The sequence below is a fragment of the Drosophila persimilis genome, unplaced genomic scaffold (assembly GCF_003286085.1).
Source record: "Drosophila persimilis strain 14011-0111.01,24,50 unplaced genomic scaffold, DperRS2 tig00000000-arrow-pilon, whole genome shotgun sequence".
Taxonomy (NCBI): Eukaryota; Metazoa; Arthropoda; class Insecta; order Diptera; family Drosophilidae; genus Drosophila; species Drosophila persimilis.
The window spans coordinates 13692035-13716276 of NW_020825288.1; the positions used below are offsets into that span (position 1 = coordinate 13692035).

The following is a 24242-nucleotide window of genomic DNA, read 5'->3' on the forward strand; positions in this document are numbered from 1 at the left end:
CCATTCGTTTATTCATATAATCAAAGATACTTTTATAAGATGGTAATATATAATACAATAAGTAGGTAGAGCTTTTAAGCAAATCGTCTTCAAAGAGACCCGCGTGTAATCCTAACCCTTATTAACAACTATTCCTGAGCACCTCCAGTTCCAGTGGCTGGCATCATTCCTACGGATGCGGCCGCGTATGTGTATTCCTGGCCATACGCAGAGATGAACGTCGGGGGCCGCCTGCAGTTCCAGTGGCGAGTCGGGGCAGACGTGGATTTACAGGTGGGCCCATCACGCGATCGACAGGATCCGCTTGAATCTCAATGGGCGGCAAAGGAGAGGCCGGAGACCACTCCGAGCTAGAGCTGGAGCCTGGAGAATCGGATCTGTGTGAAATACAAAGGGATCATTCTACATACATTGAATTACAGATACGATTGGCCTGTTACCCCGCTGTGTAGATGGGCGGCAGCTTCTTCTCGTAGCTGCTGGTGCTAGGCGTTACGACGCCCGCATGGATTTCCTGCTGATAGAGGCCGTAGAGCTCTCGCAGCTCGTCCGGGAGGTCCACGTTTCCCTCCTCGATGAGCCGCCTCTGTGAACTGATGATGTCCTCGCACAGGCGCCGCTGCCTCTCGGCCCGGAGCAGCTGAAGGTCACGTCGTCGCAGCTCCGCCTGGCGGGCAAGTCTCTCCGCCTGCAGGGACACCTTGTCCGCCTCCAGCTCATGGACGCGACAGAGCAGGGCCAGCAGTTCCCGCTCCTCGTCGCTGCTGATGCGTTCCGGCAGCTCCTGAGATGTAGAGACAGTTAGAGTCTGCGGCGTAACTGATTCTGGGTGAACTTACGTCCTCCAGCTTGACGCCCTTTTGGCGACACTTCTCCAGTTCCTGCTCGGTGTGCTCGCGTATCTCCTTGTAGCGTCTGTTCTCCTTCTCAATGGCCGCCAGCTCGCCCCAGGCATTCTTCAGGGCCACCGAACCCTCGGATTCGACATCTGTACAGAAAAAATCAATCCTCTCTAAGCTAAGCAGTATCCAAGAATACTTACCATCCTCGCCCATTGCATCGTAGAGCTTGCCAATGCGTCCCTGCCAGTGGGAGATGATCATGTGCTGGCGCTCGGCATCCAGCTCTAGGCCCAGGAGGTGGCTCTCGGCCTCGAGAAGCTTGCGGCGTAGCTTCATTTGCTGCTTAAAGGTAAGCACAATCTGCTCCCGCAAGTACCGCAGCTCCGTCTTCCTTTGATCGTCCGGCTCCTCGACCTCGACTGGCGGTTGCTGGATGCTGGCTGTCGTCGCCATCGCCGTCGCCGTTGTTGTTGCCATTGCAGCCGCTGCTTTTCCGCTGCGTGGCCTATCGGTGAGCATTTTGGTGCGCAGGCGGGAGACTTCGTCGCGGAGCTCTGAGACCAGGCTCTGGTAGTGCTTGGTGGGGAAGTCCTTGAACTCGTCAATGTACACAGAGTTCTGCAGCTTGGTGGTAATGCTGTTGGCGCGATCCGCATACACGAGGGTGTTCTTCGTCTCGTCGCGGTGCTTGCTCTCGGGCGCCACGTGGGCAATCATGACTGTCTTGCAGCGACCGCTCAGGGCCTCCTTGAGCAGGCGTGTCAGCTTGGAGTCGCGATAGTTGACGTAGCGGGCGCCGCCGGACAGGGCGTTGATGCAGTTCCCCAGCGCCAGGAGGCTGCGGTTGATGTGGGCCCCCTCCTGGAGTCGCTTGCCACGGTTCTTGGTCTTCTTGGCACGCTCTGAGCCAGCCAGATCGGTGAGGAAGAGACGCCCCTGCTTGGTGCCCAGCGGAGTGCGCGTCTGAACCGTGATACTGAGCAGGGCGTGGCTGCGGGAGGAGGTCTGGTTGGCGGCCGTTGGCTCCATGGTCCGGGCCTTGTTACCTTTCATCAGAAGGCCCACCACCTCCTTGCGGCTGGACGTGGTGATCTCCGACAGACCGGCCACCGTGATCCGCTGTCCGCGATTATCTTCGCGCAGCTCCAGCGGTCCTCCCGGATTGAGCAGATCGCGGATGAGCTCGTTGTAGATCTCTAGATACGAGATGGAGACCTTGCAAGCCTCCTCCTCCTCCACGGACTCGATGTGCGCAAAGATGTCCTCGATAGCGCGCACCATCAGCCCGATGTCCTGGCTGCTCACATCCGCCTCGCACCCGGAGGCAGCAGTGGGCGGGGCACGGTCACTCGTCGCCGGCTTCTTGCGCGGCACAGGGCCGAGCATGGTGTGCGTCTTACCGGATCCGGTGGCTCCGTAGGCGAACACGGCCGCATTGAAGCCGCTGAGCACATCTCGCACCAGCGGCGCCGTGGTCGTCTTGTACACCTGCTCCTGTGTATCGTTCTCCCGGAACACATGGTCGTAGGAGTATTGCCGCGGACGATTCTTGCTGCCATCGTCGTACAGCAGCGATCCACCGGAGATCACGTCGATACAGCGCTCAGCGGCCTCCAAACTGGGACGTACTCGAACTGCCACCTAACAACAGATTCCGGATTAGGGATTGCTTGTGAGGCGATGTGGACATCTCGTCCTCCTCCGACTTACCACTAGACGCTCATCTTGCGCGGCTTGTGCCGTTGCAATGGCTCGACCTTGGGAGGATGTGCTTCCTCCACTACTGCCCGACCAACTGCCAGCTCCCGCACTGGCTGCCATGTCCAATTGATGGTGGTCAGTGGTCGAATGTCCCTTGATGGACACGTGCCGCCTGGCCTGGCTGATGACCTGCCTGCTGCCGGGGATGGGAACCAACAAAACCATTACAAATTGTGTCAATTTGTTGTCAACAATCGTAAAAATGTCATCAGCCCGGCAACTCCCTCGCTGGCGCGCTGTCCTAATGGATTTGTAAATTTGCGCGCCAAGGTCCTGTCCCGAATGAGTTTGAAGTAAAGGGCTGGGTCACCTAAGAGTCCTTAAGGATCCTGCTTACCTCTAGACCAGTTGGCGTGAGCCATAAATCAAGCCGTGAACTTGAACACCCCCAAAGTCTCTGCGTGTCTTGGCATGCAAATCATTGAAGGTTTTTCCCAGGAGCGGGAACAAGAGTTCGATGTCAGGTCATCGAGTGGAGACTTTACTGTGTACTGGTACTCAATGAACTGGGGAAAGTTCCATGAACCTATCCCAAGGGTCTATAAACACCTTGAAGACTTTAGGGTGTAATAGCTTCTGGAAGGTTGTTCTGAAACCCCACCATGAGTTTCCGAATATAGTTTAGGGTTTTTCACACCCAAATATATCATGTTAGTTTCAAGGCAACGCTATCAAGGTACTGTACTCAGGGACAAGAAAGGACCAAAGAGGTTTCAATGAACTTAAAAGTATTAGGGGACTATTAGGTTCTAAAATATAGGTTTGTTTTAATCCCCCTGAAAGATTAGTCTTCTTTTATCGTCCTGTTAGACTTTTCTCTTCCCCAAATACCGCGAACGATTTGTGACACTCAAATGAATACCCACATATATTCGCATAGTTCTGGAACCATCCGGAGTCTTCTTGTGGCGACTGTACTCAATGAAAGATGGAATCCCTTGTGATCCAGAATCTACTTTCCGACTACAGTTCTTCTATCATTTTATCCACTAGATTGGCTGTTGCAAAACCCATTTACCTATCAATTCAGGCTACGTGCTAACGTCTGACCCTCAACCAACTGTCGCTTCAGCCCTACCCATCCCATAACTATTTAATTTAGTTGAAAGCTGCTTAATTATAAAACGTGTGTGACCATCGAAGTTGTGTGGTGTCAAGTGAAATACATTATTAACTTTAATGCCATGTCCGGTGGTTGGCAGTAATATGAATATGTCATGTAACAGCCCAGAAAGCATCCGCGGCGCGTCACTTTCTCCTCAAATATGTACACAAATTACAGGCCTCGAGTGTCAACAAAAGGACATGGGCATGGCTGGGGCTCGAGTAGGGGACACTCTTCAGGGATTGCTCCGATCAATAGAGAACGTCAAACGATGAGGGACTCCGCCGCAACTAATTTGATAATACTACGTAAAATCGATTCAAATACTTTAATGAGCGCCAACCCAATCCCACACAAAATCCTGCCCAACCCCCGAAAAGAGTCCAAAGCAAACCGCGAGTGGAGAGACCTCAACACCTTTCCCAGTTCTCGTTTCATATTCCACGTACATGACTGGCTTTTGTCGTTTATTGAATTTGTGTAAATTGCCAGCAGACACGACAGCCGGTGGACAGGCGGACTCCTGGCGGTCTTCTATGTGGAGGCAAATCGCTTGGAATGCGATTGGAGGTTGAGTGGTTAGATGGTTGGATAGGGGGCTACGTGGTTTGCTTTGTCTTCGTTTGTGGCTAATGTTTTTAATGTTTTGGTATGGCGCGTTTTGATTTGCCTCTCTTTGTGGGCTACTGAACCCCCGATCCCCGACAATGAGGTGGTAATATTTGTATACCACATTCTGCCCCCGTTTTAGTTTTCTTTTTTTTCAACCATAGTGGAGCTCATTAGTGGACATCGGGAGTGGGAATTGGAGCAGAGGAGGAGTGGGGATTTGAGTGCCTTTTATGAGGGGGAACCACTATTCAACTGGGTTCAGAGTCCTACCGCAGGGGGGAATTCCCGACTTTTTGTGGTGAGGCACAGTTCCAACGCATCAATCGTAGATAAGTAATAACGTGTGGCAAAGACTCTTTATGGTTAATGATTTTGACAGGCCTCCTAACGAGCCAAACAATGAAAAGCCTTTTGGAAAATAAGGGACCCTAGACTGACTGACAGACAGACAAAGGTTTTCAAGGTAAATACGGGCTTTAGATAGAGATCCTATTGGAAAAAGGGGTACTGAAACGTTGAAAATTAATTGAAATATTGTCTCAGCAAGGATCAGTACCTATAATAACCCATTAAATAAAAATTATCAATACTGTTTTAGTCTAAAACCCCATCTGGACCCCAATTATGCTAAATAAAGAACAGTGGGAATCCCTTCATATTTCTCTAAACATGTTCGGAACTTATACAAAACTAGTACAATGAAAGTACAATGAAAGTATTTCAGTGCTCCGATTAAATGTCTCTAGAGGTTTCTAAGAAAAACAGCTATAAAATGGAGGCTTTTTACGATAGAAACGAGAGATTGCCGCAACCAATTCATAGAAACTGTTGATTATTTCTGTACATACATATATGTATAAGTGTAGGACCTATAAGAACCAAGACTAATCAGATTAAGCGAATGTTTCGACTGTAACTATTGACTAACGGATCCAAGAAATATGTTTCCAAGGCTAAAACAAGCTTCAGATAGGCATCAGAATAACAAATCAATGGAATCCATCTATATTGATACGGAAAAGTAAAATACCTATAAGAACCTAGTCAAATGTGTTTCAGTGTCTTCATGGATTTACAGACACAACAGACATGATTCCAAGCCAAACAAAGATTGTAGACAGAACAACAAACGTTGACAAATCGCTGGAGCCGTTGTTTTAGGCTTCGAGCGCCGAATGCTCCTCTGCCTCTACCTCGTATATGAACCAAGACTAATCACGGTTTAACCAAAGTTGCCCAAAGGCTTAGACTGTAATTACCCTCGGGGGAACGTTGCGTATACATAGCAGGCTTGTGATTGATGGCCAGGATTGACTTAATTACCCGAAAGCCATTTCTCTAGGTACCTCCCACCATGGCTATTTTTAGGCACCTCATCAGGTAAAGTGACCAGCCCCCTGGCTGTTGCATTTCCAGCTTAAATGACGTCATGCAAGTGCGAAAACTTTAACCTTCATTAGGTTTTGGGGTAAAACATGAAAACGTGTGGTGTGTAGGGAAATGCTGTGCGTGATAAAGTCTCAAGAACTTGGCCAATAAGTGGGCCAACTTGTCCGCATTGTTTGTACACACAGTCAGGCCGAAAAGTATTCGCATATCTCACACATTCGGCACACAACAAAATGGCCAGTGGCTGGCTACGAGACTGGGGAGGGGGTGCTGGCCCCAATATCTGACATGAAATAATGTAATATTTTACAGTTGAGCTGAAAGCAAATGCGATTCGAGGATAAGGCAACCCCCAAGTAGGTCAATTAAATGCGGTTCCTGCAGAGCCCCCTTCCCCCATTCCTGAAACATGCTCTCGTATTGCAGAACTCAAAGATCGATTATATAAAGAAAACATTTGATAACAACTTCTGAAGCACCTCTGCAAAATGGCGCACTTACAAATAGTTTTGTTTCGTTATATCCGCTGTGTTCTTTGCTGTGTCACTGCACCCGAAAACCAAAGAAACTTTACCGTCAAAAAGTTTAAAAACGGAAGAAAAAACTGAACCGGTGAACGGACGAATCGGTTGGGGGTCGGACTAAAAAAAAAACTTCCGAGTTACAACCGGCTTGAACCTTCCGCGACGACGGACAACACTCAACTGGTCAGAAATAACGAAATTATAGGCATAGCAGGACGTATCCTGGCCCGAGCCCAAGCCTTGGGTTGGGTGGGGTGGGAGAGATGGCACGGTACAATCAATTTTTGTTGTTCCTTGTGGGGGGTTGGGTTCCTTTCGGTTGTTTTTCGTTTGTGAATTGTTGAAATGCTAATGCGCCATTTTGCATACATTTCAGGTGGAGTTTGAGCAGCAGTTGGCCCTCGCATCGTGCGCTGGTCAAGTGTCGAATCCGAAGAACTATTTCTTGGGTTTTGTTGAGGTCCACTTTAATAATTGTCGACAAATAAGTAAGGCATTCTCGCGAGGCTTAGCACATTTTATGCAAATCACTCTAACACAAGCCTCTGTCGGACGGCACGTCGAAATGGTGAGGCATTTCCGCCACGTCAACTTCTACTATTCCCTCAAATAATAAATGAGTGCTTTTTTCCGAGTTCATTTCATTTCCTTGATGCGAACTTAAAGTTTTCTCTGGGAAAACAGGACAAGACATTGAAATGTTTATGGAGCAGCATGTCGATGTCGATGGGGGAATGATTATGATTGATTGATTGACTGATTCGGTCGAGCGGCCTAAATAAAAGAGTGTTGGCCTACCTATAGTACACCCATCCATCCATCCAGTTGTGGGAGTGAGTGGAGGATGGATGGATGGATGGAGGGATGCATGTCGAAGGACTTGCATTTGCATTTCACTTTTTGGCAGGGCCTCCCTCCAATTAAGAAATTTTCCTTTATGGGCACACACACGTGAAGGTCAAGAAAAATTACACGGTCAAGAGTACAAGGACTGGCGCGGTCTAGTAATTGAAATTTTTATTAGCTATTATTCATACGAATACGAATTACGAGTACGAGTACATGGTAGAGCGTGTTGCATATTGTGTATAGATTTGATTTGATTCCGTTTTCGGGCAATTCCATTTCCATTTCGACTAAATATATAATTGCAAACAATATTCACGTTGCGGTTCGTAAAAGTGCAGACAAAGGCAAAAGAAATTGCAAACGCAAACGAATACGAAATATCTAACGAATTAAATGCTAACTGAAATTTTTATAACCTACGGCATTATTGCTGGATGGATGGGGGGATTAAAGGGGATAATGATCCAAGCGGAAGGCAAACAAACAAAGAAAAATCGCTTGACAAAACTGTGGGCAAATATTTGGATTGGCTTTCCACGGATGCGGGCCGGGGGTGGACAGGACACGAATTCGTCTAGATATAGGATTCGAATGTCTTTCGTTATTAATCATTAACTTGCTTTTTGCAATATTTTCTGCTACTAAAGTGTAAATAGTTTGAGTTGGCAGCAAACGCGCTCTCAGAGCTCTGCTAAATGCGGTCCAAATGTACTCCGAATCCCTCTTCGATCTCCCATTCGGAAATTCGGAATGTGGACAATGGATCCTGTGCTTGGTATTAGACTAAATGCAGCTTGAGGCTGATTTCTGAAGAGTCTGACAATGGAATACTTGCTCTCGCCTTGTGCCTAGTGTTTGTGTGTATGTATGTGGGTGTAATTGTATAATTGTCCTTATCAAAATATGCTCAAAATCGTTATCGTCATTGTCAAACGAGTCTGTGCCGGTCTTTAGCTTCCAAAAGAAATCGCAAAGAGTTTAGTAAAGTCTCGAGTTTTCTTTTGGGAACGGCTGAAGACGGGAACAGACCAGATAATGCAGATTATTGTAATGGTTGGCATGTTTTTAGAATACGAAGCAGCCGCAGCAGCTCTAATTAGACGCAGGGCTCCACATAGTTGCCCGGAAAGAGGCCGGTCACGCCATCCATGACGCCCTCCCACCAGCCATCGTCGTTCTTCTTGAGCACATACAGCACCGAGCTCTCCTGGAAGCTGAGCTCATCATCCTTGTCCGCATAGTAGTCATAGATGGCCACCACTGAAAGTTATTCAATAAATATTATGTTCTACGGTGACCCACACGCAGGGATAGCCTTACCCTTTTCAATAAAGTTCTTGGGCACCCAGCCAGGTAAATTTTGATCCTCGGGCACAATGGGCGCCAGTTGGGGGCCCGTCGAGGTGCGTGGCCTGCCAAAGTCCTGGTGCTCATCCTCTGGCGGCGGCGGTGGCGGCAAAGGCGGTGACTGCGAGCCCGGACGTGCGAAATTCAAGCTGAAATGATTCCTGTGCAAAGTCAAGGGTTAATCAAGTGCTGCGGATATATGTGGAACATAGAGAAGTAACATGCAATTTACCGATTCGGATTCCTTGGATGTTGCATAGAGAACAATGAAATGAGTTACATATACAGGCAGATGCAGGGGATGCGGTTGCGGGATGCGACTTACCTGTTGATATTGCGACCCAGCGTATGCATTCCGATGTGGCTCTGCTCGGTCATCTCGTGCTGCGACACCGTCAGCGGCGATGGAGGAGCTGCTAAGTATCAAGAAGCGATTATTAGCCTTCGCTGGGGGCATCACTTCAAGCTAACTCACGTGGCATACTGCTCCTGTCGTCGTAGGTGGTAGGCGGCGGCGGTGGCAGAGATTGCATCATGCCCGCCGAGGGTAGATTCACATGCGTGGCTATCTGCTGGCTTGGGGGCATGGGCAGCGCACTGTATCCCGCGGCACGCTCATTGCCCGCAGCTCCTCCGCCCATGGTGGTGGTGGTCATAGTGGTGCTGGACGAGGCCGTAGACATGCGCTTCGGATGCCCGATCGGATAGTTGGGAGCGTAGTGCGAGGGCACTTGCGGCGGATTGACCACCGGCGGAGTGCGGTACTCCCGTGAGCTCTTGCCCAGCGTCCCGGTATTGCTCACCGACTTGCCCAGGGTGCCCGTGTTGCCCGCACGCGACATTTGCGGCGGTGTCGGGGGCTTGGTGGTGGGCGGCGGACCCACCGAAGGCGGTATAAGGGATTGCACAGACCCGTGGCTGGAGCCGCGGTGCTTCTGACGCACCTGGTGCTGGGCAGAGTTGATGCCATGCCCTATCTCGTCCAGAATCGAGTAGTCGATCGGTTTGCGCACATACTTGATGGGCTTCTCCGGATTGATCGGAGCCACAATCTTGAATTGCCGCGAACTCACCTTGTTGGCAGTCAAGACGCCAATTTCCCTGGAAAGAAAGTTTGAATATCAAACAGAACACAGGGGAGACACCGCGCTTACCTCCTGGCCACCTTCTCCTTGTGAATATGCACCGTCTGGGCGATGTGATTCATCTGCGACTCCATCTCGCTGAGCTGCTGTGCCTGCAGCTCGAGGAGCTGCATGTAGCTGTAGGCCAGGGTGTTGATCTGGTAGGCGACGCTGGCCAGCGATTGGGTGGTGTAGTTCTTGGTGGCCTCCAGAGCCCCCTTCTTGTTGTCCGCCCGGTAGTAGGTGTCCTCGCAGTAGTCGGCCACCCGCTCGAGATTGGTGTAGCTGTCTCGCAGGCTCTGGCGGCCGTCGGGGATCTCGGTGCGTATCAAAGATGCTAGTTCGTCCATTATGTTGTCACTGGCCATGGGGGCTTCGGTTAACATGGGTGTGGATGCTGTCCAAAGAGGAAAAACTATCAGCTTTACTTCGTTTTTCACGGCATGTAAACATTTGGGGCGGTGACTGGCCTCTGCTGACGTCGGCAGCGACTGCGAATGCTTCACCAGCGACAGAGCTGCTCTCTGATTACCCACCAGACCGTGGATAAACGCCGAACCTAATTACTACTCACTTTATTTACTATGCGATTGCACTATAAATGCTTTTTTGTGTCGATTTGGTCGCGTTAAATGCAATTAAATGCAGTTTTTCTTTACATTTTACCAAGCGCAGCGTGAGTTAGCTGGAGAAACATCGATTACACTATCGAGCTGCTATCGATGGTGGCCCTGCACTATCGTTGCGTATATTATGAATATGCCCGTACGGTATTTTCATACCAAACCTTTGGTCCCACTAGGCGGTTGTGAGTAATAATCTCTTTCGATACAATTGGATTTATTTTTTTAAATGTCTCATCAAACGGGTATTCGAGGTTAGTTCTTATCTATACGCAAATTAAAAGCAAGGCTAACATTCCTTTGTGCTTCCGCAGCTAACGAGCAACTGGCAAAGGTGCTTGGAAAGGCCAAAAACGGGAAATTGCGGGTGGTAAAAGTATCCATAGAGAATGGTGAGTGGAATCTACTTATACACACTATGTATACTGTGTATCCAGTGATAAGCACACGGCTTCCGGCCTCTCTTCCGCCCCCACAGAGCAGCTCAGCTGTAGCGCCACAGCTGATGTGAAGAAGGATTGGGAGCGCGACTACGATAAGCTATTGGGGCCGCTGCTGGAGGAGACTGTGCCCTGCTACATATTGTACCGGCTAGACGCAAAGATACCGCTGGGCCACAGCTGGCTGCTGATCAGCTGGATCCCGGACACGGCCAGCATCCGGCAGAAGATGGTGTATGCCTCCACCAAGGCCACACTCAAGACGGAGTTCGGCTCCGCGTACATCACAGAGGAGCTGCACGCCACCACTTTGGAGGAGACCACGCTGGAGGGCTACCGCAAGCACAAGCGGGACTTTGCTGCTCCCGCACCGCTGACCACGCGCGAAGAAGAGCTCAAGGAGCTGCGCAAGACAGAGGTGCACACCGAAATCAGCACGAACACACGGCACCAGACGCTTGGAGGTATCTCCTGCCCCCTGACGGACGCCACGGTGGCCTCTGTACAGGATCTGGTGCGTGGCAACTACGACTACTTGCAGTTTCGCATCGATCTGGAGGAGGAGCGCATCCATGTGTCCCATGCGGCCCAGGTAGAGCTCTCCGCTCTGCCCAAGCAGGTGCCAGAGGATCATGCCCGCTACCATCTGTTCCTGTTCCGGCACACTCACGAGGGGGACTACCAGGAGTCGTATGTGTTTGTCTACTCCATGCCCGGATACACGTGCTCAGTGCGCGAGCGCATGATGTACTCCAGCTGCAAGGCGCCGTTCCTCGAGCAGCTGGCGGCCCTGGGAGTCGATGTGGTTAAGAAGGTATGTGGAAAGGTCTGCCATTCCGATTCCTCGGCTAATTTTATGCTCCTTCAGCTGGAAATCGACAACGGTAACGAGCTGACTGAAGCCTACCTGCTGGACGAACTGCATCCAAAAAAGATATTGCATCGTCCGGCATTTGCCAAGCCCAAGGGCCCACCGAATCGGGGCGCCAAGCGCCTCACGCGTCCCTCCAATGAAGACCAAGTCTGAATCGAAATCCCCACCGAGTCAATGCTCTTCTGCACCTTCTACTTTCAGTTTCCTAGCAAAGCATTTAATTTATTTCATATTACATGTATGCATGTCTTCTCTTCTTTATGTTGTGTCTTCCGTATCCAAGTCTTTACTGTCCTGAATCGTATCCAAATCCTTAGTTGCACTAGGCACCAACTGAAACAACGCATAGCAGCAGCCATTGTGGGCTTCCTTAAATGTATTTCTGTCTAACTTTAAATGGACATATATGCAATTTATTTAAATTAAACTCTGATCTAAGTCTACATTTTGTACACTTTTTACTTAACGGAGTCCAGGGATACCTCTTCGGACACACGATTGTCGTGGGCCTTGAACAGCTCGGGGTGTTCGTCCTCTGACATCTTCTTGAATGCCGCCTGAATGTTGTCGTCGCGATTCACTCGCCACTTGTACTGCCAGTACCGCACCTCCTCCATGGATGTGCCCGAGGCCTTCATCAGCAGCAGAGAAGTCACGCCAGCAATGCCACCAAGGAAGCCACCGATAATGCCGCCAGCAGCCATGCCCCGAAGACCCAGATTCATTTTGTAGGTGGCACCAGTTAATGAGCCAGCGGCAAGGTATTCGTAAATGGAGGATTTGTCGCGATAAACTGAGATGCAGGTGATGATGCCACTAAAAGAGAGACAAATAGTCAGTTGGGATCTATTTTCAGTTCCTGCTTGAAGCACTCACAAGTAGGAGGTCGTGAAAAGACCCACACGCCAGCCCCATTTGAAGCCGCCTTTGGCGAAATTCACTGTGAACTGATCCTGCAGTTTTTTCTGTAATCAAAACTCAAAGCTATACGATTAGAGCGCTCAAAAGTGTAGGCCAGACACTCACCTTGGCATCAAAGTGGGATTTAAAGGCTGTGGCCTGATTGTTCTCCATAAAATTCATGTATCCCACCCGCGATTGTGTAACGCCGCCGTAGATCGCTCCAATGAGGAAGCCCAGGAACCCGGCCTGGTAAATGGAGTTTAGCTCCGAGGATATGCTGCCAAATTCACTGTTTAACCATGGATAGTTATCATTAGTCCTGGAACAGTTCTTATTATCCACATTTTACTCACTCAATCGTAAACATATGCTTCAGGCGCTCGAGTCCGGTTTCATTTGGCGGTTTGCTGGCCAAATAGGCTTTGTATGTTTTGTTCTCCTTGTCGACGATGTCGTCGGGAGAGTCCTGTATGGCCGGCAGAATGCCGGCAATCAGAAACCGGCCGCCTTTTCTTAAAAAACTCATTCGAAAATATTATCGCCGTTGAATAACAAGAAAAACATGCGAAAGACCAGCTGTTGACCACCCTGGGGGAAATGAATGTTATAGAATTGTGAATACGTTTGTCTTCCAAGGCTCAGTAGGTATCAGGATCGACATAAATATATACAAGATACTAATAATGTACTTGAATATGTTTAAAGAATATCAATTTGAGAAAAGGTTTTAATAAATTACGTTTGATCTTCATATAAAATTAGCGAAATAGGGTGTACAAAGGGCTATACACGCATCACGTCTTCAAATACCAGCAACTTTGAGACTGTTTTTTTTTGTTGAACTATTTTGTTTAACCCAGTTTTTACAATAAAAGCAAGGATTAAAAACTATCCAATCTTGTAGAAAATTGATTCATCAATCGTATAAAACTATGATGGCATGGCTAAATGTTCTATATAGCTAGTAATATTCGACGGAATATTAAAAACGAGGAATATGTATAATATAACTCGAATTCGTCAGTATATTTACGGTATATTTTTAAAATGAGACGGTATATTTTGGTATATTTCTTCGTTCCAGACCGCATTTTTTATCGAAAAGTCCACGGTCACACTGACTATCGGCGGTTTTGACCATTTATTGTGAAATATTGTTTTTTAAGTTTTAAAATAAGATTAAGTCGATAAAGTACTATTTATTTATATGCTTTAAGTGCTATTGCACTCTAGCAAACTCGACAAAATGATGTACGACAACGAGGAAGGTGTGAAAAAAAGATGCCACAAGGCACGCTGTTGAGCAAAAAACTAACATGGCGGCATGGAGCACTGGCGCTCCGCTCGCGCTTTCCTTTGGTTTGTTACTAATAAACACATCATTGCAGAGCTGTTCGAGGAGGAGAATGCAGAGGAGATCTCCCACGAGTTGTGGCAGGAGGCCTGCTGGATCGTAATCAACGCGTACTTCGATGAGAAGGGTCTGGTGCGGCAGCAGCTGGACAGCTTCGATGAGTTCATTCAGATGTCTGTGCAGCGCATTGTGGAGGACTCACCGGCCATCGAGCTGCAGGCAGAGGCACAGCACACATCCGGGGAGGTGGAGACGCCGCCGAGATTCTCGCTTAAGTTCGAACAGATCTATCTGTCGAAGCCGACGCATTGGGAGAAGGATGGTTCGCCCAGTCCCATGATGCCGAACGAGGCGCGTCTGCGGAACCTCACCTACTCGGCCCCCCTGTACGTGGACATCACAAAGACAAAGAATGTGGAGGGCCTGGATCCCGTGGAGACGCAGCACCAGAAGACCTTCATCGGCAAGATTCCCATTATGCTGAGATCCACGTACTGCCTGCTCTCCCAGCTGACGGATCGTGATTTGACCGAGTTGAACGAGTGCCCGCTGGATCCCGGCGGCTACTTTATCATTAACGGCTCCGAGAAGGTGCTGATTGCCCAGGAGAAGATGGCCACAAACACCGTGTATGTTTTCAGCATGAAGGATGGCAAGTACGCCTTCAAGACAGAGATACGCTCCTGCCTGGAGCATAGCTCGCGACCCACATCCACGCTCTGGGTGAACATGATGGCCCGAGGCTCGCAGAACATCAAGAAATCCGCCATTGGCCAAAGGATCATCGCCATCCTGCCGTACATTAAGCAGGAGATACCCATTATGATTGTGTTCCGTGCCCTGGGATTCGTGGCCGATCGCGACATCCTCGAGCACATCATCTACGATTTTGACGATCCGGAGATGATGGAAATGGTGAAGCCATCTCTGGACGAGGCCTTCGTGGTGCAGGAGCAAAACGTGGCCCTCAACTTCATCGGAGCGCGAGGCGCCCGGCCCGGCGTGACGAAGGACAAGCGTATAAAGTACGCCAAGGAGATCCTGCAGAAGGAAATGCTGCCTCATGTGGGCGTCTCCGATTTCTGCGAAACAAAGAAAGCGTATTTCCTCGGCTACATGGTGCACCGGCTGCTGCTGGCTTCGCTGGGTCGCCGAGAGCTGGACGATCGCGATCATTACGGCAACAAGCGCCTGGATCTGGCCGGACCCCTCCTGGCCTTCCTCTTCCGCGGCCTCTTCAAGAACCTGATGAAGGAGGTGCGAATGTACACACAGAAGTTCATCGATCGTGGAAAGGACTTCAATCTGGAGCTGGCCATCAAGACGAACATTATCACCGACGGCCTGCGCTACTCCCTGGCCACCGGCAACTGGGGCGACCAGAAGAAGGCCCATCAAGCGCGTGCAGGCGTCTCCCAGGTGCTGAACCGGCTCACCTTCGCCTCCACCCTATCCCATCTGCGTCGCGTTAACTCGCCCATCGGTCGCGACGGAAAGCTGGCAAAACCCCGCCAGCTCCACAACACGCTCTGGGGCATGCTGTGTCCCGCCGAGACTCCGGAGGGAGCCGCCGTCGGTTTGGTCAAGAATCTGGCTCTGATGGCCTACATATCCGTGGGCTCACAGCCGTCGCCCATTCTGGAGTTCTTGGAGGAGTGGTCCATGGAGAATCTGGAGGAGATTGCACCCTCGGCGATTGCGGATGCCACCAAAATCTTTGTTAACGGCTGCTGGGTGGGCATCCATCGGGATCCCGAGCAGCTGATGGCCACGCTCAGAAAACTGCGTCGCCAGATGGACATTATCGTGTCGGAGGTGTCAATGATCCGTGATATTCGCGACCGTGAGATTAGGATCTACACGGATGCGGGTCGCATCTGTCGGCCGCTGCTGATCGTGGAGAATGGATCGCTGCTGCTGAAGAAGACCCATGTGGAGATGTTAAAGGAGCGCGACTACAACAATTACAGCTGGCAGGTGCTGGTGGCCTCCGGCGTGGTGGAGTACATCGATACCCTTGAAGAGGAAACGGTCATGATCGCCATGTCGCCGTATGATCTGAAACAGGACAAGGACTATGCCTACTGTACGACCTACACCCACTGCGAGATTCATCCGGCCATGATCCTCGGCGTCTGCGCCTCCATTATACCCTTCCCCGATCACAACCAGAGTCCGCGTAACACCTATCAAAGTGCTATGGGTAAGGACTCCATTCCCTTCTGGAGTATGATTCCTACTCTTATACTCATACAATCCGCTTTCTACAGGCAAACAAGCTATGGGTGTGTACATCACCAACTTCCATGTGCGGATGGACACGCTGGCCCATGTTCTATACTATCCCATGAAGCCGCTCGTCACCACCCGATCCATGGAGTATCTGCGCTTCAGAGAGCTGCCCGCCGGTATCAATTCGATTGTGGCCATTCTCTGCTACACGGGCTACAACCAGGAGGATTCTGTCATCCTGAATGCCTCGGCGGTGGAGCGAGGATTCTTCCGGTCGGTGTTCTACCGGTCCTACAAGGATTCGGAGAACAAGCGTGTGGGCGATCAGGAGGAGAACTTTGAGAAACCCCATCGCGGCACCTGCCAGGGCATGAGGAATGCCCACTACGACAAACTGGACGACGACGGCATCATTGCCCCTGGCATTCGTGTCTCTGGCGACGATGTAGTGATTGGAAAGACCATCACCCTGCCGGAGAACGACGACGAGCTGGATAGCAACACCAAGAGGTTTGCCAAGCGAGATGCATCCACCTTCCTGCGTAACTCCGAGACGGGCATCGTGGACCAAGTGATGCTGACCCTCAACAGCGAGGGCTACAAGTTCTGCAAGATTCGAGTGCGCTCCGTGCGCATCCCACAGATCGGCGACAAGTTTGCCTCCCGTCACGGACAGAAGGGAACGTGTGGGATCCAGTATCGGCAGGAAGACATGCCCTTCACCTGCGAGGGACTGGCCCCCGATATCATCATCAATCCCCATGCCATCCCCTCTCGTATGACAATCGGGCATTTAATCGAGTGTCTGCAGGGCAAGCTGGGCTCCAACAAGGGGGAAATCGGTGATGCCACGCCCTTCAACGATGCCGTCAACGTGCAGAAGATCTCCACTTTCCTTCAGGAGTATGGCTACCATCTGCGTGGCAACGAAGTCATGTACAATGGCCACACAGGACGAAAGATCAATGCTCAGGTGAGTCACACAGGGAAATCCAGTTTTGAGCTCTCTTTCAATGGAAATCCTCCTCTGCTTAAGGTATTCTTGGGACCCACATACTACCAGCGCCTGAAGCATATGGTGGACGACAAGATCCATTCACGTGCCCGCGGCCCTGTCCAGATTCTAGTGCGACAGCCTATGGAGGGCAGAGCCCGTGACGGCGGCCTGCGTTTCGGTGAGATGGAGCGCGATTGCCAGATATCTCACGGTGCCGCCCAGTTCCTCAGGGAGCGTCTCTTCGAGGTCTCCGATCCGTATCGCGTCCACATATGCAACTTCTGCGGCCTGATCGCCATCGCCAATCTGCGCAACAACACGTTCGAGTGCAAGGGCTGCAAGAACAAGACGCAAATCTCCCAGGTGCGCCTTCCGTACGCGGCCAAGCTGCTCTTCCAGGAGCTGATGTCCATGAACATTGCGCCCCGTCTGATGGTCAACTGACAGAGCGCTCCTATTAATTGCCCTAAGCCCAAGATTGAAGAGCTCCTCCCAGCAGCTCCCATTAGCAGTTAATTATTAAATTACCATAATTGACACCCAATTTCTTTCTGTCTGACGGTCTCCATTGTCTCCCTTCGCGCAATTGGAGCGAATGCTTGTGCTGCATTTTAAAAACGCCCCCAGACGTGCCACAAGCCATCCGCCTACAATTATTTTTGGGCGAAAGTCTGACAAGAGTTCAAGAGTTTCAAACGGAATGTGATTTATTTATTTGCTTATTTCGCATTGTTTTCAATCGGGTATAAGGCCTATGCTGGAAGATTTGGGAAGTAATATGAGTATCAATAAATATTAAATATTCTAGATTCTGTGTACTAACATTATTTGATAATAGTGGAATTTTATACAGCGGTAGATAATGCCTTTGTATAGCGCTCGAGTAAATCAAAGAGACGTATCTTACAAATTGTGAGTGCTATGATTAGCAGGAGCCAGCTTTTCGATGTAAAACTAATCTTTGGGGTCTTTAGAGAAGTCTAGATGACAAATATACACCAAAGGATGTTGAGCTGTACTCTTATGGATTGGAAATGCAGAAGGTATCTTTTTAGATCAAGATAATTTTCTGCGATCCATATGCAAGCACAGTACTAGTGATACTAATGTACTCGTAGAACTCTTAAACAATGAATCCATGGGCCTTTCTTAAATTCAATATAAAAGTTTCACCTGCTTTGAGTGTATCCACAGTTCGACTTTGAGTAGGTAGCATTTCCATTTCGTTTTATGTTTTGTTATGCTTTTGTTGCTTTCTTTGATTTTGACGTAATGCTGTGGCCCGCGGTCTGTGACGCCCAATGACAAAAGGGATTAGTTCTTTGTTGCTGCCTGACGAAGCCGGAGCTGGAGATGGAAGTGGAGATGGAGGTGGAGGTAGAGCTGGGGCTGTGTCTGAAGAGAGGAGAGAGGAGGCTGGAGCTTTAGTTCGACGTGCGCCGAAGCCGCCAATTGAGTGACAGTTATTAATTGCCGCTTGACGTGGCTCCAGCCCCGACCAAGTTCATGTCTGAGCCGATGTTGATGCGAATGTTGATGCTGATGGCGATGGCGAAGGCGATGCTGACACCCATCATTCAGCAGACTGATCCGTGCGGGAGCGCCTTTGCCTTGTTTGATGAATAATTGAAATTGCGTGTAAATACTCACGCAAAGTGTCTCTGATAAGAGGTTCAGCCCCCAGCAGAACACAGAAGCAGCAACGAGAGCTGCACTTAAGGCGTCCTGAGGTATGGTATTTATTTATAGCGTCTTAAAAATAACTTAAATTACTGCTGTGCATCGTTAAGGTGCAGCGCATTCGCACCCCTCTACTTATGTATCTCCGTTGCGGAAAACACTGATGGCGTAGAACTCGGGCACTCTGTAGACCTTCAGACGCTCGTGACTGAAGCGCCCGTTGGTGCGGGCCTTCACGTAGAAGAAGTCCTTCAGGCCCAGCTCCTTGCGCTGCGAGGGTTTCTCCTCCTCCACAACGAGGCGCTGCTGCTTGGGCCGGTACCCGCTGGACTTGTCCTGCAGCAGCTTCACGAAAATAATGTCCCTGTCGTCGTTTCCTCCCAGGGTACGTGCCTGGTAGAGATTTGCTCGCTGCTGCGGATAGATGAGCAGCGGCTGGATGGGCAGCACTTGGCTGGGCGATGTGGGATAGGCCGCCAGTTCATCCAGTTCGTTGTCACTGAAGCGCAGAGCAGGAGCCGCCCAGGACGACTGAAGGGAGACCATCAGTAAGACAAGGCTAAGCGTGTTTCGAAGGAAAGGGCAGAGCTAGGGGGAGATAAGAGATAAAAGCTGTTAGAAAACTACTGGAGGTAAGAAAACTAAAAAGCTGAGGTGTTAGATCTTCAGAAGGGAAAGGTCCCTGTTAAGGTGATACATATGTTAACAATAAAGGAATTTGTAATTCAGAGATTCCCTAATGACGAAGAATACTTGAAGGAAACCCCCAAATGAATTTTCATTGAGTAAAAATCCAGAAAAAATAGAGGTGTAACCTTTATTGAAGCAAAAAGTGCCTATCAATGCGATTTATGGTCTGAAGAAACCTATAATCGATGCTCAACATTACTTAATACACTTTGGCGATAAATCGTGCCGAAAATAAAGAACCAAGTCGTAACTTTTAGTAGCGATAAAACAGCGATTTGCATATCTAATTATATCGACTTGATCTCCAGATCTGATTCAACTAATTGAGAAATGTGACCAACCGGAATCGGTTCCAGTCAAAACACACACTTTGATGGGGCAGGTGCTGGAATCTTAGATGATTCGACACTCTTTATGGATCGATTCTTGTCTTTGAATTACCGTTTCCATTGCGTTTGATAAATCACAGCTCAAGTTCGATCGACAAAAATCGAATTTGTGATATTGTAAGCGGCTTTGGTTCGCTTCTTTTTGTTTTGTATTATTTTTGGCACTCCTGCTCTTTCGGCCAATAAAAAGTAATATCACAGAAGTCGGAGGCGAAGGCGGAACGATCAAGCGCGACGTGCAAATGTCAGAGGCAGACTGGCGTGCGACAAGGCCAAGCGAACTTCATTTACCACCAAAGTCGGGCCTGAAGCTGTGGCTGAAGCTGAAGCTCAAGCAGAGGCAGAGGCGGACTCTGGATTCGGACGGGAGTTCTGGAGTTCCATGGAGTCACGAATGGCAGCAGCAGAGCTGTCAACAAATTGCAAACGTTGTGCAAACGCAACGCTAAAGATGGCCAAGAGCTGCTGCTGCTGGGGGATCACTCATTATTTGTGCTATTAATTGATCAGTAGGTCGGAGATCCGCACGGGTCAATGCTATCAGCATACAATATTTATCAATCAATTCGGTTTTAAGCTGCACGATGAGCTCAGGCTCGGTTCCAGGCTTACATTCGGCAGCTGCCGCCGGTAATTTTATGCTGTGATGTCAAATTTATTATTACTGCCTCTGTATGGTAAGCAAAATAAATATTGTAGGGAACAAAAAACACTCAGAGAGGTATATTTAGGCACGTAGAAATGCTTAATTAGCAAATATTTGCGCTGCCTTGAGTTTGGTAAAGAGTTTTGCACATTTGTTAGATAGTTTTACGAGTGTTTGTCTCTTTCCTTAACAAGTAATAATTGAATAATTTCTATGCTTAGTGGAGGGGCAGACGATCAAGATAAATACATTTTGTTTGCGGCTTCTACTGGTGCGGCAGCAGCTGCTGCTGCTGCTGCTGATGATTGCTGGCATATTAATCATACGCACCTTGGACCAGCTGCAAATCAATTACAAGCTCGACAACGAGAACCACCACTGCAGCAAATCTGCACGTTAAGGCAGCCCTAGAAATAAAGTTAAGTGAAATAAAACAAGAAAGGTGGGCTGGCTATACACACATTTCATCTGGTAAAAGTCATCATACCAACCTCAATGGTACCATAAAATAAATAACCAAGACTAATTGAAGTAACATAACAAGAGTTGTCAACAAGCGAAATTTAATCGCTTTAAATGTGAAATTATGGCCTAAATGGCAACGGCAAGAAAACAAACTTCCAAAGAAAATAACTACCGTTTGGACAACCCATCATCGCATAATCAAAACATTTTTTTCGCCCGATTTCGCTCGACCATAGATTCGTGACTGATTAATTGCAGCGCATCTGAAGGCAGAGCCGGAGAGTTGGAGAGACCTCTCCTCATTACTGCTGTGGGTGTCCGCACTTTGCATATTTGATTTGTACTTTCGTTTTGGACTCGTTTTCATTTTGATTTCATTCTTTTGGGCCAAGAAGCGTACGCTCTTAATGAGACCATTCGCATGCTGTCGGGGGAATCGTGTAAAAGTGGAATACTTAAGAGTATGTTGCTTGTTTCTACCTCTATCGCTACTGTTTACCAGAAAAAAGGGAAAGCTTTTCGATTCGATTTTAGAGGTGTCGGCATCGGTGTTTGTGGCGCCAGCATAGCCACAAATTGTGGTTTATGCGTCTGGCCAAAAGCCATAACCATACGCAATGGTATCGGCTTTTTGGAGCGGGGGAGGGAATCCCCATCGATGTGTGCTGTATACTGGAGTAACAGGTGTCGTATAACATTGCCAGCACTGAGGGATTTGCGGGGGGATTAGGTGGCCGTCAATGGGCGGAGATAAAGGCAAAGGTTAATCCGAAACTGCAAACAATGTGAGCAAATTTCATTCAAATAAAAATAATATGTCAGTGTACATACTGAGAACGAGAAGGGTATGGATAGGGGAGTGCGAAGAGGTTATTGAATTGGCTGTTTATAGTATTTTTTGTTTTATGCAAAACTTGTGGAAGAATGCCAAATATTGTATGTCAAAGAGCAATAAAACAATGTGCTGTTATATGAATTTATGAAATTAATGTAAAATAAGTGGAAGAATAGAAATACAGAATGCCAGATATTTTGTATGTTGTTAAAATGTCAAAGAGCAATGAAATAATGGTATATACATATATGTATGTACATATCATATATATGTTTTTTCCTGTTTTATCGTTTTGCTATTTTATATAATTTTTAACATAAACAGGAAGGCTTGACACATTGATTTTTATATTTATATTTATTTTGCATTTTATTAGTTTTGCTGATTTATATTTATTTACAACCTAATGAGAGGGAGTTAGGAAAGCGAATGGAACTGCTAATGTTTTCGTTAAATTTCGTGACAACATTTTGCCAATGGAATTCGTTAACAATTTTTTATATATTTCGCATATTTTCGCGAGTTTTTGTGCCAGTATCTTATGCAAGTTGTTGATGTTTGTGGCGTTATGTGTATTGTAAAGGGATTATATATCAGACACAAATGAAACAACATGCAAAAAATAGTACAAAATAAAACGTGGACACAACAAAAAGGGTACAATTTCATTCATTGAATATTAATCTTTAAAGTTTCAGTGAAACAAATAGTAAACCTTTAAAAGTCTCCCTTGGTAGCTGTTAACTTTTTCCCCGGTATCTGTTTCCATTTAAATCTTTAATTTTTAACACATCTATTGTCTGATGTGATGCATCATTATTCGCTTTAATCTGTCATAAACAATATTTTTCGTTTTAATCGCTGAAGCTTAAAAGCAATTAACTGCTCATTGGGAAATAAATAAACGAGATGAGGTTTTTTTACATTGCACACAAATTGTAAGTGTATTTTTTCTTTTGTGGATAATTTTGATTTCGGTTAAAGTGCAGAGTAATATAATAATCCCCGATGGCCAGATTTAAGCGGATATTTCAGTTTCACCACCTCTCGCCGTGGGGACTGTGCACTTTTTTCTTCGCACAATTTCCAAGCAGAGTGGAGGGAGCCTCATTAGCATTGTTAATTGATAATTGTGTGTGAGTGGTTGGAGGGGAGTGGGTGGGGTGGAGTCTGACAAAGAGAGACAGCTACAATTTATAACAGAATAATCATAATTCTATTGGGGAACAGACGAGAAGCATAGTCCTTTCCCTCCTTCTCTTTTTGTTATATTATTCATGTAAATGCGAATGTTTAATGTGTGTGTGTGTGTGTGTGTCGGGGAGCCTCTTCTCTGTCTATGGCTTTGTTCAAATAGGAAAAGCCAAAAGGTGCTTAACTATGAAATACGATGACAAGACAAACGGCGGAGCCCCAACAAGCGACGTTTGCTGCGCGTTTTTAATTACCATAATTACATAACTGCACACATATACTCTTACACTCCGTGCCAAACCCACCCCCCCACCCATACACGCACGCACGCACGCACACTGGAGAATGTGGTCCGCGCCTGAAAGTATGCAACACCGAGGTACATATTATAGATGGCATATTAAGTAGAAGGTAAGGCACCACTTTTGTCTATAAGGTATCTCTATCTGTAATGCCCAAGAGTGTATGTCCATATATCCCTGCAGTTCAGCATCCAAAACATATGTTAGTTCTCATACCTTACCTTCCATTTGAAATACCCTGTGACACCCTTCCACCTATCTACAAGATGGTCTGAGGCAAAGGGCCCTCTTAACTGTTGTTATCGCATAAACTTAAATAGTTTTTGCCAGCCACTTTGCGGCTTTTAAGTTATTTTGCGTGCACCACTTGAGTGAAGCACTTTTATTTTGGTAGAACAAGGGTTCAACTGGGCGCTCATGGGTCACATTCTGTGTGTGTGTGTTGAAGGGGTGTCTTATGGGATGGGACCCGACCCGGGCTTAGTTTGACTGTCTAACTGGCTCTGTTAATTAAATTGCAAGTCTTTCTGCCAGTGATACTCACACTCGCACGCTCGCACCTCTCAAACCCAATTCTTGCCCGCAAATTAAGTCAAAGTTTTCCATTTCCATTTACTGTCTGATGTCTCCCGCTGTCTGCTGCATAATTTCCACCACCCACTGCTGCTGGTGGTGGGGTTTTCTTTCTTGGGCTCGTCGCGTGGCAGCGGCGAAAACTTGGCTAAATGGTTTGCTATTAATTTTTCGTGGCATGTCGGTTATTAACCTGCCTCCTGTTTGCTACCTCTTCTGCTTGCTATTTTCTGCTTGGTATTGCACTCATATTTTTTTTTTTTTTTTTTTTTACAGTGGGCGTGAGTGTGCCGAGGGCGTGGCTGACACAGTTTGGGAATCAGAGCCAGAATCAGAGGTGGAATTGGTGTGGCGAAAACTAATTGAAAAATTACCAAGGTAAGACCGTAACGCCTTGAAATTGTAACATAAATTAGGAAGAAGGCATTGCATTTGGGGATTGTACGTATTATGGATATGGAATAAAATATGTAAGAATTATATGGGTCAGAA

General features: G+C 47.9%; 6 protein-coding genes across 8 annotated transcripts; 2 read left to right on the forward strand and 4 right to left on the reverse strand.

The window, feature by feature from the left end:
* Nucleotides 1-12: 12 nt before the first annotated feature.
* On the reverse strand, nucleotides 13-6302 carry LOC6588568 (kinesin-like protein KIF19). 2 transcript variants are annotated; one of them, XM_026994944.1, is made up of 6 exons: nucleotides 6211-6302; nucleotides 2553-2739; nucleotides 1043-2483; nucleotides 840-988; nucleotides 441-784; nucleotides 13-377 (listed from the first exon to the last, which is right to left on the reverse strand). In XM_026994944.1, the coding sequence occupies exons 2-6, from the start codon at nucleotides 2661-2663 to the stop codon at nucleotides 170-172; spliced, it is 2253 nt and encodes a 750-aa protein (XP_026850745.1). In that variant the 5' UTR covers nucleotides 2664-2739; nucleotides 6211-6302; the 3' UTR covers nucleotides 13-169. The 2 variants fall into 2 exon arrangements, with proteins under 2 accessions (XP_026850745.1, XP_026850744.1); XM_026994943.1 differs by lacking the exon at nucleotides 6211-6302 and having other exon boundaries at nucleotides 2553-2813.
* Nucleotides 6303-7232: 930 nt separating this feature from the next.
* On the reverse strand, nucleotides 7233-10190 carry LOC6588612 (abl interactor 2). Of its 2 annotated transcripts, none has more exons than XM_002013581.2 (6): nucleotides 10128-10190; nucleotides 9584-9950; nucleotides 8905-9530; nucleotides 8755-8842; nucleotides 8403-8590; nucleotides 7233-8342 (listed from the first exon to the last, which is right to left on the reverse strand). In XM_002013581.2, the coding sequence occupies exons 2-6, from the start codon at nucleotides 9937-9939 to the stop codon at nucleotides 8179-8181; spliced, it is 1422 nt and encodes a 473-aa protein (XP_002013617.2). In that variant the 5' UTR covers nucleotides 9940-9950; nucleotides 10128-10190; the 3' UTR covers nucleotides 7233-8178. The 2 variants fall into 2 exon arrangements, with proteins under 2 accessions (XP_002013617.2, XP_026840796.1); XM_026984995.1 differs by having other exon boundaries at nucleotides 8755-8845.
* A 180-nt stretch (nucleotides 10191-10370) lies between these two features.
* Nucleotides 10371-11933, forward strand: LOC6588643 (twinfilin). Its single transcript, XM_002013582.2, has 4 exons — nucleotides 10371-10430; nucleotides 10491-10568; nucleotides 10655-11430; nucleotides 11485-11933. Exons 1-4 carry the CDS (start codon nucleotides 10406-10408, stop codon nucleotides 11641-11643), a joined length of 1038 nt encoding a protein of 345 aa, XP_002013618.1. The 5' UTR covers nucleotides 10371-10405; the 3' UTR covers nucleotides 11644-11933.
* LOC6588646 (RPII140-upstream gene protein) lies at nucleotides 11882-12930 on the reverse strand. The gene is made up of 4 exons (XM_002013583.2): nucleotides 12747-12930; nucleotides 12517-12682; nucleotides 12367-12455; nucleotides 11882-12306 (listed from the first exon to the last, which is right to left on the reverse strand). The coding sequence occupies exons 1-4, from the start codon at nucleotides 12917-12919 to the stop codon at nucleotides 11949-11951; spliced, it is 786 nt and encodes a 261-aa protein (XP_002013619.1). The 5' UTR covers nucleotides 12920-12930; the 3' UTR covers nucleotides 11882-11948.
* A 648-nt stretch (nucleotides 12931-13578) lies between these two features.
* On the forward strand, nucleotides 13579-17515 carry LOC6588534 (DNA-directed RNA polymerase II subunit RPB2). The gene is made up of 4 exons (XM_002013584.2): nucleotides 13579-13661; nucleotides 13782-15950; nucleotides 16018-16952; nucleotides 17016-17515. Exons 1-4 carry the CDS (start codon nucleotides 13640-13642, stop codon nucleotides 17418-17420), a joined length of 3531 nt encoding a protein of 1176 aa, XP_002013620.1. The 5' UTR covers nucleotides 13579-13639; the 3' UTR covers nucleotides 17421-17515.
* A 1214-nt stretch (nucleotides 17516-18729) lies between these two features.
* On the reverse strand, nucleotides 18730-19837 carry LOC6588576. The gene is made up of 2 exons (XM_002013585.2): nucleotides 19788-19837; nucleotides 18730-19244 (listed from the first exon to the last, which is right to left on the reverse strand). The coding sequence occupies exons 1-2, from the start codon at nucleotides 19794-19796 to the stop codon at nucleotides 18792-18794; spliced, it is 462 nt and encodes a 153-aa protein (XP_002013621.1). The 5' UTR covers nucleotides 19797-19837; the 3' UTR covers nucleotides 18730-18791.
* Between the last annotated feature and the right edge of the window lie 4405 nt (nucleotides 19838-24242).